This window comes from Somniosus microcephalus, chromosome 25 (assembly GCF_052327205.1).
Source record: "Somniosus microcephalus isolate GS21.2 chromosome 25, FLI_Smic_1.0, whole genome shotgun sequence".
Taxonomy (NCBI): domain Eukaryota; kingdom Metazoa; phylum Chordata; class Chondrichthyes; order Squaliformes; family Somniosidae; genus Somniosus; species Somniosus microcephalus.
This window is the reverse complement of record NC_141011.1, coordinates 51465510-51481240: the sequence shown is the minus strand read 5'-3', so window position 1 is coordinate 51481240 and position 15731 is coordinate 51465510. Positions and strand designations below refer to the sequence as shown.

Here is a 15731-nt window from a genome sequence, read left to right as displayed (position 1 = left end):
TGAATACAAAAGTTTTCCAACAGGAATGTTGATGTGGAAAGAGGGTCAGGGCGAAGGTTTTTTCCTCCATAGGCTGGCGCCGTTGATGGTAACTATCGTGCACTCACCACCACCTTGGCTGCGACTCACTAAACACGCAGGGATCAAAGCCTGAAGCTTCGTCAGCTGACTGGCTCAGTAACAGGTTCACACCAAGCAGTGCACCTATCCCCGGAGCCATTAGCTTGAACAACTGTTTTTGACTTTCTCCAATGCAACACCGTGCGGCAACAACCAGCAGAGTGCACAAGGTCTCGGATTTTATTCCTGGTGTGCGCTGCGTTAGCGAATGGCCTCCTTCCGTGCTGTAAGTTTCTATCATTCAACGAATTCCCACTTTCAGCTTCAGCAGCAGTTGTTCATGAGGGACTGCATCAGAGGTGGTTTGGAAATGTAAGTACAGCACATCGTAGGGCTTTTCCCCCTCACCCACCCGAGATGTTATCTCCTCAAAATGTCAAGGAAGTTAATCAGGTAGGATCTTCCTCTTCCAAAGCCATGCTGGCTGGTATGTTAGATTCACACACATGTACTCAACTTTGGTCCATTCTGTTATTTTACCAAGTATTGATGTTAGACTTATGGGTCTGTAGTTGCTGCACAGCATCCCTGGTCTAACATGAGAAAAAGGAGAGAAAGGAAAATCAGCCAGGGTTCCCACTCATGGCTACTGACCCCTGCTGGCTCATGTACTTGTGCAGACATTTGAATCAGCTTGGACACCATGCCCTTGAAATGAAGAGTAGATTGCCTTTCTAAAGCTAGGCTTTATTAACCTTAAAAACCAGCAGCACATCTTAAGCACCCAGTCTCAACCAAAGCTGTGGAGAACTGAATTTAAGATGGCCACCACAGATCACATGACATCAACTACCAATGAGTTTACAGCATATATCTCAAGGCAGGAAAACAGGCAACCAATTACAATGCTTCTTATAAAACAAGAATAATCACCACAGCCCTCCACTGAAATTCAGTCGCTGATATTCTCCACCTAGGCTCGTACACCAGTAGCCACAAGGAGAGGTAGCCGAGGTCCTCATGGAACCATAACTGCAGGAGAGTCAGCATTTTCGAGATAGAAAGGCAGAAAACTTTGGTGGGGGGGGGGGGGGGGAAGCGAAGAGTGTGCAATTGAAAGAAGTTAGAAGAATTCCCTTTCCCCCAACTAGACTAGTATCATACCACTATGGAAAATAACTCTTCTTCTTAGGCAGTCCCTCGGAACCGAGGATGACTTGCTTCCACATTAACAATGAGTTCTCAGGTGACTGATGAGTCCAATGCGGGACCTACAGTCTCTGTCACAGGTGGGGCAGACGGTGGTTGAAGGGGCGGGAGGGTGGGGTGCTTGGGTTGACGTGCGCTCCTTGCGCTTGGCTTCCGCTTGTTCCCGGCGAAGAGACTCGAGGTGTTCGGCACCTTCCCGGATGCTTCTCCTCCACTTTGTGCGGTCTTGGGCCAGGGATTCTCAGGTGTCGGTGGGGATGTTACACTTTTTCAAGGAGGCTTTGAGGGTGCCCTTGAAGCGTTTCCTCTGCCCACCTGGGGCTCTCTTGCCGTGCTGGAGCTCCGAGTAGAGCGCTTGTTTTGGGAGTCTCGTATCGGGCATGCGGACGATGTGGCCCGTCCATCGGAGCTGGTCGAGCGTGGTCAAAGCTTCGATGCTGACGATGTTGGCCTGAGCGAGAACACGGACGTTGGTGCGCCTATCCTGCCAATGGATTTGCAGGATCTTGCGGAGGCAGTGTTGGTGGTACCTCTCCAGTGCTTTGAGGTGCCTGGTGTACATGGTCCATGTCTCTGAGGCATACAGCAGGGCGGGTATTACTATTGCTCTGTAGACCATGAGCTTAGTGCCGGGTTTGAGGTCCTGGTCTTCAAACACTCTCTTCCTCAGGTGACCGAAGGCAGCACTGGCACACTGAAGGCGGTGTTGGACTTCGTCGTCGACGTCTGCCCTTGTTGACAGTAGTCTCCCAAGGTATGGAAAGTGGTCCACGTTGTCCAAGGCCTTGTCGTGGATTTTGATAATCGGGGGGCAGTACTGTGTGGCGGGGGCAGGTTGGTAGAGGACCTTTGTCTTACGGATGTTTAGTGTAAGGCCCATGCTCTCGTACGCTTCAGTGAAGGTGTTGACGATGGTTTGGAGTTCGACCTCCGAGTGAGCGCAGACGCAACTAGACTAGTATCATACCACTATGGAAAATACTACAATGCAGCATTAAGGAGCATGCTAACCAAGTCGAAGAAACATAAAACACAAACTTAACAGGCGGAAGCTTTAATCCGTGCTTTGCCTACCTGAACGTAGTTTCACGGGATTGGCGACTCGTTTGCCGTTCACATAGGTTTCAGATCCTTCACAGGGCACCAAGGTAACAATAACTGCAAAGAAAAATGAGAATGGACAGACTGAAGCATTGCCAGCTTCTGCAAAAGAAGACTCTGGTTAAGAGGCGGGAGGAAAACCGCGCCGCTGGATGCCTCAAGGATATTTCTTTAGAGCAGTCGATACCTGCCAGGGGAAGCATTGGGCTGATCTGTTTTTAATACCATCTGTGCAGCGCCAACATTGATCACAATGCTTTACAATCAGCGACACTTTCTAAAACTGCCAAATCAGTGTACGTGGCAAGCTTACGGCCTCATTACAATTTTGTACCTAGCATAAACAGCACACTCAAAAGCGGCCCTTGGTTTATGTTAGTTGCACCATTCGCAAACCATAATGTCAAAACCAACTAGTGGCCATCAATATCGAGTTCAACAATTTCAGATCATAACCTCGGCTCCTATTACATTTTAACTTATTTTTTATCCACACCTTTGTTTTGGCCCTTTCCCCGCCCCCTTTTTTTCTCTCTCCCACATGGCAGCTGTCTCCCATTCTGCCTGCGCATTTCACACCTAATCTAGAGCCGTCTTTTGTCTCCACTAGTCCTATCACCATCTCGTCTCGTTTGGAATACCTCTTAATGGCTCTTCACTTTTGTTCTCTCCCAGCCTGGCCTTTCAATCTATTTCATTTCCTGTGCTTTTCCAGTCTTGACAAAGGGTTTGACCCGAAACGTCGACTCTATTTCTCTCCACGGATGTTGCCTGGCCTGCTGAGTTTTTCCAGCATTTTCTGTTGTTATTTTGGATTTCCAGCATCTGCAGTATTTTACTATCGTACTGGTGGCCATCGCCCATTGTTAATGGACTTCAGATTCACTTACAGTATATAGAGTGCACTGACCTACTAGAAGGAATCATATCCCAAATATGGGATCTAAGCTGGACACCAGCCTCTCGGAGGCAGCTCTGGTTTGGAATTTTCATTAATACAACTCTAATCAGAATGAACAAATATTTCAAATCATCCATGTAAACAGAGCTTATTTTGTGGTCCAAACAACATATTACAAGTTCTACCTGGTATCGTATCCCCCTCTGGTCAGTGCTGCACTGTGAAATCAATTTGCTTTTAACACAAAACTTGTAATACGGTCCTTTTGAACTTGCAAAAAGCAGCATCATATCTGTAACAAGTTGAGTAATTTTAAAACTCAAGCTCTCTAAGTTTACAAAATATTATTTGAGTTACTGTTTTGAAAGCTTTATTAACACGATTGCACACGAAAGTATGAAATTATTCCACCATCCCCATTTAAAAAAAAAGGGAGTCGTGTTATAGCCCAATGCATGCCAAGCCTGTGTTACTTTAATCTGCAGCAATCTGCAGACTGCGTGGTGTTAATTTAGGATCTGGGGAACCCTGTTCAGGTGCAGACAACTTGCAATTCTGATTCCAACAGCCAGGGTGATGAGGTAAAGTCACTTCTAAAGTTTGTTGAAAAAAACGAAACATAAAGCTACAAAAGCAATTGGTTTGTTAGTTTTTACCTTCTCCATTCTGATTCTTTTCACTCCTGAAACTACAATGCTCTTCTCTGATGTGAGCTCCACTGAGAACAATATCCTGACGTCTCTGGGCATCTGCCTGGCCAACCCTTGTAATTAAAAAGCACACATTCACAGCATTTAAACACACGCCTAAATCAAATGAGATTTCCACTTACTAATGTGTTAAATATTTAATTATAGAGCTAATTAAATTCAGTTTGTAGGACAAGTCAGTGGGAGATGCAAAGGAGTTGAAAGTGGTCTTTTCCCCTCTGAATCTAGGCAATGATGGGATGGATTTTGCTTTTTGGAAGTTTTGGGGAGCTTTTAGCAAATGGCTACTGAATTGGCAATTCACTCAAGGATCATGTGGACGGTGTGAGAAATGGGAAGGTTATAGTGGTGTAGTATAGGACAGGCTTCTGAAATAGGAATTTAGGCTTGTCAGTGTAGTCACAAGAGAGCTCAATGCCTAATGCCCATCCTCAATTATGATACTCGGTACCAAGGTTATCCCTTACTTTTTTTTGGGTGCGCGGCCCTTTCAAAATACCGCGCATGTGCGGTTTATCGCATTGAAAAGCCGGTGAGCCGGCTGCGCGGGAGGTCCCGGGAGTCACGCAGCTTAAAAGGAACATTACTCAGGTAATCAAAAAGGTAGAAATTGTTCTATTCCACACCACGGGCATCCTCACGTTGAGCACAATTTAAAAAAAAAAATTCTCAGAAAAGCCAGCATGGACTGGTTGGGCCGAATGGCCTGCTCCTGTGCTGTGCATATTCTATGTCATTATTTTGGTGTAAACCTCCTTCAAGGGTACAAGCAAATTCAAGTATAACATGACTAACACATCTCTGATTAAAAGGTACTGGGACTGCTTTATTGATTGGACCATTTAAATTGATATCCTTCAATGGAAGAGTTTGACACAAGGAACTTAGCACAAAACTTTGCCATAAGGTGCAGTATAAAGATTTGTTAAACGGCTGAACACTGGGTTTCAGTTCGGTATTCAACAGCTGTCAGAATGTTATGATGATGCGAGTCTGTTGAGATGAGTTTAAGGTTATCAAACTACTAAAGCATCCAAAATTAATTTATTTTATTTTATGCAAATTACAGAAAAGATTAGATTTCATAATGTATGAATACTGTATCTATTCTAGTTTAAGTTTCAGAAAAATCTAACCTTCTGAAACAAAAATCAAAGCAGCCCATTTTAAATGAGAAGTAAAAACCCATCACTGTCAAGTTTTATAAAGTTAATGAGGATGATCAAGGATGAGTCAGCAACCCAGGTTGCCCGTGCTCGACGCCTCCTTCAAAGTGGCTTGACTTTTCTTTTGTTTAAATCTCATTACCTTGTGGTGCCATCTTTGATGTAGTAAAGAAGACACTCTGACATGAGCGGATCCTCGTTGAGGTTCACAAGATGTGGCGTCTAACAGGAAAACAAAAAAAAGAGAACAGTAAAAAAAAAAACATTTGTAGTTTTTATAAATAATCTTTTAGCAAATTTTGCCTGGATTCAGATCATTCTTTGCAACACAAAATCCCTATCCAATCGTCAAAACAGCATTATGTTAACTAAACTGTTCGAGAGTGAAAGGAATCACACTGTGACATGAATCAGTCATTCATGAAAGACTTATGAAATAATACTGAGCAGCCTGCGGGTGGCGCTGTCCAGGGAGAGTACAAATACTCGGGCACGGGCCCAGCTTGTGCAGGACATTCTTAACAGGAACTAGTGAAGGACACAACTAGACCTCCATGTTGTAAAACAGTTGATTAAAGCTTTGTTTAACGCTTAGACCAAGTGCCTAGTAGTTTTCTTACATCACACTGCATTTCAGTGATCAGTCTGGGTCACATGCAAGGTTTCCTCTAATTTTTTTTTTTGGCCTGTGCAGCCCCTTTAACGGGCTGCATGAGCCATTCAAAATTCCGTGCATGCGCGGTTTTTCTACTTAAAAGCCGGCTCACCAGCTGTGCGGGACCTCGAGAGCGCTGCGTACCTTAAAAGGGAACGTTGGTCACACGCACTCCGGGAATAACCTTGGCTCCAAGAAATGTGATTTAAAAAAAAAATACCAAATGCTCACAACTTGTTCACCTGGTGTCTCCATAGGTAAAGGCACCACAAATGAACCACAGGGAACAGGAGAGTACCAGCTCCAATCCCTAGTCTGTGCCGAGTTAACCAGATCTGGCATGTTGACAGTTGAGATTTCTGAACTGACCCTTTTTTGTGTCCAGATGGATCGGAGGGGGGGGGGGGGGGGGGTGGGGAGGGGAAAAGAGAAGGAAGAGAGAACAAAGAGACTAGATAAGACTATGGGGGCGATTTTGCTAGCCCTGGGGAGGCAGGTCTGCCGGAAAAAATAGCAGAAACTGGGAGCGGTTACCGATCCCGCCCCCAACCCGCCTCTGTGCCATCTTCCCAGGAGGCTGGTCCCCGACTCGCGCTGGGTCCCGTCTCCTTGAGGCGGGAAGGGGATTACAGCCACTTAACTGCCTGTTAACAGGCAGTTAAGAGGATTATCCCCATTTTTCCAACACAAGGTGCGGGCTTCTTGACGTCGGGAAACCCCGCCAGGGTCAGCGAGGCGAGCACTGGGTCTGCAGGGGTGAGGGGTCGAAAAGTGCGCTGTGGAGGTGAGTGATGGGTGCAAGTGTGGAGAGGTAAGTATGTGAGGTGAGTGAAAAGTCTTAGAAAATGTTTCCTTACCTTTGTTTCTTCCTGCAGGCTTCAATCGTTGGGGATCCGGAGACTCCGGCATCTCAATGGCAGAGATGTCAGAATGGCTGCTGCATTCTCCGATGCAAAAGCCATCTGATTTCTGCTCAGGAAAGAGGTTTGATGAATCTTGAATACAAGGACTCATCAAACCAACAGAGAATGTCAGTGTTTGGCAGCTTCTCAAAGCTGTCAAACGATGACAATTCATCTGTCAAAAATTTGACAGACGAAATGTCATACGGTGACGTTCTGTCTCACCGGCTTCCCCTTAATTGACTGGCTAAACAAGGTCAATCAAGGGAAAATAGCGTGGGTTGCCCAGACGTCGATGGAGGCGGGACCAAAACCCGACAACAGCAGTCCCGCCTCCATCACGTCCCCATTGGCAAAATCCACCCCCCTCCCCCCCCAGGCTCCAGCTCCCAATGATATCCAGTGAGCTCTGTAGAAACACACTCGCAGACACGATCACATTGAGCTGCGATGGCCCCCCAACAGTCAGATTACCCCATGGTCACTGTCCAAGCTCTCACATGAGCAATGGCCTCTTGGGTGAGGTCACTATGTGCAGAACCCACAACACTGCCTTCAATAGATCGATTTGCTCAGGGGAGCATAAAAAAAAAATCCACAATTTCTGATTTGCTAAAGACAAGATGCAAGTGTATTGCATTAAATTTCTACAAATGGAACAAGAGTGGTACTACAGAAAAGCTGTTGGTACTGACCGGACGGAGCACTGAAACAAGGATAGCCATAGGCGCCGCCCAGCTATAGACCCGGTCATTATATGGACAACTTACTGCCAATACATATGACATATATTCAAGAGTGAAGTTTCCCAGACAAAGCAATAATAAAAGAGTGCTTGTTGTAGTCCACCTCATGACCAAAAATAACTAGCAGCAATGGGATATAATCTATTTGTACCTTCCTTAAAGCAACACTATTGATTTTTATATATGGGCACTATTAAGGTCCTTCATACTCTTCTTCACATCAGTCAAGTTGCCCTATCTAGCTTCAGAAGTGCTTGGCTGCAGTCTTGAAACCCCGCCCAAGTCGAGGACTGAAGTCCAACTGCAACAAAAAAACAATCTATTTCGAATCATATATCAGAGCACATTTAAACTCCCGGCTCTGTCATAGCTTGCAGGTTGATTTTATTTTAAGTTGAAAATCGAAAATAGCATCATTAACGTAATCTGCAATGGCCGCGACTTCTCACTACACCTCCACACCATTCAGCAGCTCAGTGAAGGTCGCTTGGTGAAGGCAGTTCCAATTATGGCGCTGCTAAATATATGTATTTTAGGCAAAGAACAGTCATCACAGCCCATTGTGCTGAATAAATGGAACTGAAATAGGATTACTGAGCACTGTAACTGCAGTTTACAATTTGGCAAAAAAAAAATTGGTCACAGCTAGAACTGAAGCTTGATCAGAACCCAAACTTTCTCGTGGGACCCTTCGAGCCAACAGAGAAATCTTTCATCCCATCAGTCTGGGCAGGATTTGAACCCAGGTCCTGGAGATGAACGAGTAGGATATAGGCCACTATGCCAACCACATCCAGTAGTAATAGTCAGTTTTAAAACTCAATTAAAAGGCAAAAGACTTGCTTTGATTATGCTTTGTTCAATTTGACCTTTAATGAAAAATTAAGAGAGCTGTAGAACGGCTAAGAATCTTAAATCGCTTCAGCATTCAACTACACATCAGAGAATCGGGGGCTTTGGATCCCAAGACTTTTCACCACACATTCGCTTGGCCTCAAACTCAGCAAAATATAGTCAATCAGGAGGCACCCAGATGGAGCACTTCATGGAAGTAAGAGACTACAATGGGAAGGAGCAAAACTGACCTACAATGCAAGAGTCTAACAGCCTCCCAAAATATTCCACAAGACAACTAGATTTTCAGAATAGCATTCCCAGGAGACATTGTCACAAACTATCTGTAAGTTTAAACTATTACAGGATACAGTCCAAGTTGCCCTTTTTTTGAATCGTTCCTGGCAGCTAGTTGAAGAGCGACGTAACTTTTTTTTTGGAGTCCACTTCACAGCCGAGACTGCTGCAGGGTAGTGCAGTGGCAAATGGTATTCCAGGGGTGAAAATTATGATCAGTAGATTGAAATACATCTCCTGTAATGTGTACTGTAAACACTGATATACACACACACACACACACACACACACTTTATTAACATGAGCACCACTAATTATAAACAGACCATTTAACACCATAATCCCAAAGTTATCATATATACCAACCTTCTTAGGGGAGAACACTCCATAGGAGTCAGCAAAAAGATCACATGGCCTTGGAGTCAAAATCTAAGCAACAAGGTGTCAGGAAACAGAAATGCCAAAGTAAAAAAGCGACAGAAAAAAGCATGAGTGTAAGGGGGCACACAAGGAAGACACTTCAACAAAATGGGCAACAAGTAAAGAGAACCATGGATTACGTAAAACAAGAAACACAAAAGAGTTAGTATAGGAAGAAATTAGACCGCACAGAATTTACAACTGAATTAAATACATTTGAGTTCATGAGACTTGAAACCAAATCATTGCGATGTCATGGATTTCCTGAATGTTCTGCACTTCAGCGATGAAATCCTCTAAAGTCAAAGCCACACAACTCGGACTACACTTTGGATGACTCAACATTAACCAAATCACAACTTTCCATTTTGTTCAGTACACGACGGGTTAAATTTTAAACTTGGCACACTTGAAAATTAGACAACAACCTCCAATATGATTGATTTTGGTTTTGGTGCAGAACAGTTTGGATCGTGATGCGATTTCCATCCATTTTAAATTTTTAATGGGAATCGAGAATCACCTTCGATATGGTTTCCACTAAAAACTAGGAAAAATAGGAATGTGCAAGAGACGGTTAAATTTACATTTTATATCAAGCTTTTAACGTCTAAAATTGACATATAATTTCGATCAAGGTTTTCCTCTGTGGATCAGTTTGAGAACCGTGATTAACCTCTGGCTTACCAAACCGATTGGTGACTACAATATAAAAGTTCATCATGTAGTCTGTATGCAATTAAGATCCACAATGTTAATCTTAATCCATTTCCGTCCATTAATCAGGAAGTATGTATTGCATGATGCACGCCACCTATAAGTCATTTACAGAATATTCATGTGTAAGCCCCATTCAGTGTTAGCTGTGGCTCAGTGGGTAGCACACTTGCCTTTGAGTCAGAAGGTTTTCAAGTCCCACTCCAGGGACTTGAGCACAAAGCTAGGCTGACACTCCCAGTGCAGTGCTGAGGGAGTGCTGCACTATCGGAGGTGCCGTCTTTCGGATGAGACTTTAAACCGAGGCCCCCGTCTGCTCTCTCAGGTGGACGTAAAAGATCCTGCGGCACTATTTCGAAGAAGAGCAGGGGGAGTTATCCCCGGTGTCCTGGGGCCAATATTTATCCCTCAACTAACAGAACAAAAAAACCAGATTATCTGGTCATTACCACATTGCTGTTTGTGGGAGCTTGCTGTGCGCAAATTGGCTGCCACGTTTCCCACATTACAACAGAGACTGCACTTCAAAAGTACTTCATTGGCTGTAAAACGCTTTGAGTCATCCGGTGGTCGTGAAAGGCGCTATATAAATGCAAGTCTTTCTTTCTTTATTCATTTAAGAAATTTTTTTTCCCCTTAGCTAGATAGATAGGTGGACTCACAGAAGCCAAATTGTTGCACACCCACAAAACCTTCAGCGTAACCATGGGAATTTGCCCAGAAGGATGTCACGAGTAGATTTAAATACATCTCCCGTAATGTGCATTGTATTGAATGGGAATGCAAAAGAATTGATGAGCACGATACAAATATCTCACATCAGCAGACACGTCAGGGGCTCTGAAGCCTTTGTGCTGGTTAGAAGCCTATAGTTTAATGCATTTTCCACCAGCTAGACTAGTGAAATTAAGTGCAGATCCTTTTCAGATACAATCGGAAAACTCGGAAAGAATTCACTTTTGTAAACCTAAACTTCCCCATGTTTCTTACAAAATTGCTTTCTAGCCACACTTAAGCCCAAATAGATAGGACACTGATAGTTGCAGTTTCCCAATTTTTGAGTTTAAAAGCTAGATTAAAAAAAACTAGTTACAATCTCTTCCATGTTCCCAGATGTGAAACACGTACATGTTAACTACAGCAATTATGAATGTTGTTTAAGAAAGAAATAACTTGAATTTTCACACTACCTCAGGCCATCCAAAAATATTCAGAGGCAATTAAATACTTCTGAAGTGTAGTCACTGTTGTCATGGAGGGAAATGTGCCAGCCAATCTGCACTCGGCAAGCTCCCACAAACAGCAATGAAATAAATGACCAGATAATCTGCTTTTGGTGGTGCTGGTTGACTGATAGATGCAAGGACACCAGGGATAACTCCCCTGCTCTTTGAATAGTGCCATGGGATCTTTCACATCCGCCCGAGAGAGCAGGTGGGGCTTTGGTTCAACATCGCATCTAAAAGCTGGGACCCGAGACTGTCTCAGTCCTGAACAGAAGTGTCATCCTAGATTACGGAGTGGGGCTTGAACAGACAACCTTCTGACTCAGAGGTCAGAATGTGACCACTGAGCCAGAGATCTGCAAGATAATTGAAAACTGCATAATTTCACCAGCATAAATCTATCCTTTGATTTTAACCACTACAAATCAGGAGAGTATTTAACCAAAATTTCCACTTTGGCTGATTTTTGTACAAACATTTAAACTTTTACTGAGCTGTGCAACATTTTATCAAAGAAAATGAATTCAACTGTTTTACCAAAAAATGAAAAATATGCAATGGACCAGGTAAAATTGATCACGTACTCCAACCAAATCGGTGCTGTTTAGCGTCTAAGTGTAATGGGTTTGAGAAGCTGGCAGCAACTTCGCTGCATCAAGTGGCAAGAACAATGGCCCAGAATTTGCTGGTGTGGGCATCTCGCAATATGCGCCACGAGTTGGATTTTTTTCCCCCTTACCCTTCAGTTCCAATTATTATTGTGGCGCAAATTGCTGGAAGTGCGAGTTGATTACGAGGGCAATGGGGCAGCTGGGACGCTGGTGAACGACGGGACCAACAGTGCATCTCCTTAACCCCTTAACCAATTAAAAGTAAGGACAGAGAAAGAAACTGAGCGAATTTTAGAGAAGGAAATAGGGCGAATTAGAGTCAAGGTACCGAACTGGACAGCCTCCCACATTCTACCTTCCGTAAACTTGAGGTCATCCAAAACTCGGCTGCCAGTGTCCTAACTCGCACCAATCCCTTTCGCCCATCACCCCTGTGCTCGCTGATCTACATTGGCTCCCTGTTAAGCAACGCCTCGATTTCAAAACTCTCATCCTTGTTTTCAAATCCCTCCATGGCCTCGCCCCTCCCTATCTCTAATCTCCTCCAGCCCTACAAGCCTCCAGAGATATCTGCGCTCCTCCAATGTTGGCCCCTTGAGCATCCCTGATTTATTTGCTCCACCATTGGTGGCCGTGCCTTCGGCTGCCTGGGCCCCTAAGCTCTGGAATTCCCTCCCTAAACCTCTTTGCCTCTCTTTCCTCCTTAAGACACTCCTTAAAACCTACTTCTTTCAACAAGCTTTTGGTCACCTGCCCTAATATCTCCTTATGTGGCTCGTGTCAAATTTTATTTTATAACACTCCTGTGAAACGCCTTGGGACGTTTTACTACGGTAAAGGCGCTATATAAATGCAAGTTGCTGCTAATTACCCATGTTCAACATAACAGATTGACTAGTACACTATCATTTCATTATTAACCCATTTGATCTAACTAAGATTTTTCTGGAAAAGGCCAGAAAAGAGATTCTAAGATGTTAAAATTAGGATTAATTCTATTTTTTTTAAACTGTCAATCAGCACAGAAAGTAGCTCTCAGTCTTACATCCTTTAAAGATGCTGTTTGCTTTAAATCAAGTAAGTACTTTTCTGTAGTAACTATTTAAAAATAAAATACAGGAAAGAATCTTTCTTTGGAGAAAAGCACAAATTTTAATTTTAATTTTCTGTCAATTACTTCACAGCAGAATCTGTTTGACTTGTCCAAATCGCTCACTACAATTCAGATTCCCCAAGGTGCTCGAGCAGTGAGGGTGGAAGGTAGGGCAAAATAGAATCATAGAATGGTTACAGCACAGAAGGAAGCCATTCGGCCCGTCGAGCCCGTGCCGGCTCTCTGCAAGAGCACTTCAGCTAGTCCCACTCCCCCGCACTTTCCCCATAGTCCTGCAATTTTTTTCCCTTCAGGTACTTATCCAATTCCCTTTTGAAAGCCCCGATTGAATCTGCCTCCACCACCCTTTCAGGCAGTGCATTCCCGATTCTAACCACTCACTGCGTAAAAAAGGCTTTTCCTCATGTTGCCTTTGGTTCTTCTGCCAATCACCTTGAATCTGTGTCCTCTGGTTCTCGACCCTTCCGCCAATGGGAACAGTTTCTCTCTATCTACTCTGTCTGGACTCATCATGATTTTGAACACCTCTATCAGATCTCCTCTCCCTTCTCTGCTCTAAGGAGAACAACCCCAGCTTCTCCAGTCTATCCACGTAACTGGAGTCCCTCATTCCTTGATCTGAATAATTTGACTTTTCTACTTAGAATCTGTTCTTTCTTCTGTTGTGCCAAATGGTGACATTACTGCCACAGGTCATTTCAAAATAGCCTTCAGTTCTGGTGGCAGCAACAACTGAATTGAGCTTTTAAAAGGTTATATGGTTTGTTTCCTTATATTCTATTGAAGGAGAAGGAGAACGAATTGAGAGAACGAGAGCCCTGTGCAGAAAAGCTGGCCATTTTTGGCACATTGAAATTGAGATTACTCACACCAGAAAGTGCAGATTGATACCTGAATTTATAAGGAAGGCGACCGGGCTATCAACCCAATGGGTCAGTTATATTATCACTTTTTAGTGATTGTTTAGCAGTGTCATAACTCAGTCAGGAGAATGACCCAAGACCACCAGAGGGAGGCAGGCTCTCACCATCTGAACTCGGCAACGAATTCAGGTGCGAAACCAAAGTTTAAAATGTTCCCAGTTCAGGAGGACCGCCTGGGAGCATCTACAGCTCATTTTTTGATTCTTTTTATTACTGGCGGTAGAGACCCAACACTCCCATTGACACACTCAACGCGAGAATTTAGCTGGCATTCGAAAACTATGAGGACGGGGGAGTAACACAGGGCTCAGGGCTGGATATTTAACCACAGGATTGTATTAAATGGACAATATAACTGGACAACCATTACATTGGAAGGCAAGGAGAAGTTAATGACTCATTTCTCTCTACCCGCTCCTCCAAACAGAAGGGCAACAGCACAAGAAAAGTGTGGCTTTGACTGAAAAGGGTAAAAGTGTATATTCTTTTTAGCTTACAAACTCAATAAAACATTTTCACGAGAGGTATTACCACTGCAAAGGTTTTACCACTATTAAGTTTAGTCTCAGCCTCATGAACTTAATGTCATAAACCAACCTTTTTAGGAGTAAATATTTCATCTGATTCAAACAACTCAGATGGTGTCCGGTTGTAAATCTGAACAGGGTGCGATGGCAGAAAACAGGAACAAAATGCAAAGTTCAAGAATACGACAGTGACAAACAGATAATTAAATGGCTTTGCACTGGTGTGCACATAAATGGCTCAAGTTGCTGCCCTGTCTTTGCACTCAAGATAATAATCACAGAATGGTTACAGCACAGAAGGAGGCCATTCAGCCCGTCGAGCTCGTGCCAGCTCTCTGCAAGAGCACTTCAGCTAGTCCCACTCCCCCACCCTTTCCCTGCAGCCCTGCAAATTTATTTTCCTTCAGGTACTTATCCAACTCCCTTTTGAAAGCCGTGATCGAGTCTGCCTCCACCACCCTTTCAGGCAGTGCATTCTAGATCCTAACCGCTCGCTGCGCAATAAAGTTTTTCCTCGTGTCGCCTTTGGTTCTTTTGCCAATCACCTTAAATCTGTCCTCTGGTTCTCGACCCTTCCACCAATGGGAACAGTTTCTCTCTATCTACTCTGTCCAGGCCCCTCATGATTTTGAACACCTCTATCAAATCTCCTCTCAACCTTCTCTGCTCTAAGGAGAACAACCCCAGCTTCTCCAGTCTATCCATGTAATGGTTTTAAAAGGAAGAAGTTATAATGCAAGTACTATTTTTATAATTCCCTGCATATTAACTTCACAATAGCAAAGATTAATAAGTGTGGACAATACCATTCCCTATTACTTGTTGAAATGGTTACAAAGCCCTGCACAACATACCCACCTAAAGTTCAGATGTACAAAAGTCACAAGAATGGAGGGTCATCAATAGCAGAACAGACCCTAAAACATCCTCACCATGGGAATCAAGTATATTGCACATTTGAATTTTAAATAAAATTTAGAATTAATAAAAAACCTGAAGTTTCTGCCCATCTTTTTCACACCACATTATTAATGTGCATATAATTGAATAGTTGCTGTATAACTGTTTAATTCACACAGTGACACTCAAACCACTGATGCTCAAAATGCTTGTATATTTTGGGTCAGTTCTGCTCAAAATTATCCAGTGTTGCACCAACACCACTGTGATTTACTCTTGAAGCACCTATGTTTTAACCAGGAAGTGGTAATTTCAGTAAATAATCTAACCTAAAAGAATAGGCATTAACATACGAACATACAAATTAGGAGCAGGAGTAGGCCACTCGGCCCCTTGAACCTGCTCCGCCATTCAATAAGATCATGGCTGATCTGATTAATCCACATTCCCGCCTACCCCCGATAAGCAAGGGGGTGAAAGGTTATCAAGAATCTATCTACCTCTGCCTTAAAAATATTCAAAGACTCTGCTTCCACCGCCCTCTGAGGAAGAGAGTTCCAAAGACTCACGACCCGTTGAGAAAAAATTTCTCCTCATCTCTGTCTTAAATGGGCGACCCCTTATTTTTACACAGTGACCCCCAGTTCTAGATTCTCCCGCAAGAGGAAACATCCTCTCCACATCCACCCTGTCCAGACCCCTCAGGATCTTA

General features: G+C 43.7%; 1 protein-coding gene across 28 annotated transcripts in view; it reads right to left on the bottom strand.

Annotated features, from left to right (window-relative positions):
• The window catches only part of kif1b (kinesin family member 1B), a 290388-nt gene that overhangs the window by 121253 nt on the left and 153404 nt on the right, over window positions 1-15731 (bottom strand). For 19 of the 28 annotated variants that reach the window (XM_085967410.1, XM_085967414.1, XM_085967415.1 and 16 more), the window contains 3 exons: window positions 5290-5369; window positions 3928-4034; window positions 2344-2427 (listed from right to left, as the gene is read on the bottom strand). In XM_085967410.1, coding sequence (XP_085823536.1) covers window positions 2344-2427; window positions 3928-4034; window positions 5290-5369 — 271 coding nt within the window. Of the gene's footprint in view, window positions 1-2343; window positions 2428-3927; window positions 4035-5289; window positions 5370-8947; window positions 9011-14189; window positions 14250-15731 lie in introns of all 28 variants that reach the window. The other 9 variants (XM_085967403.1, XM_085967405.1, XM_085967411.1 and 6 more) reach the window with 2 other exon arrangements.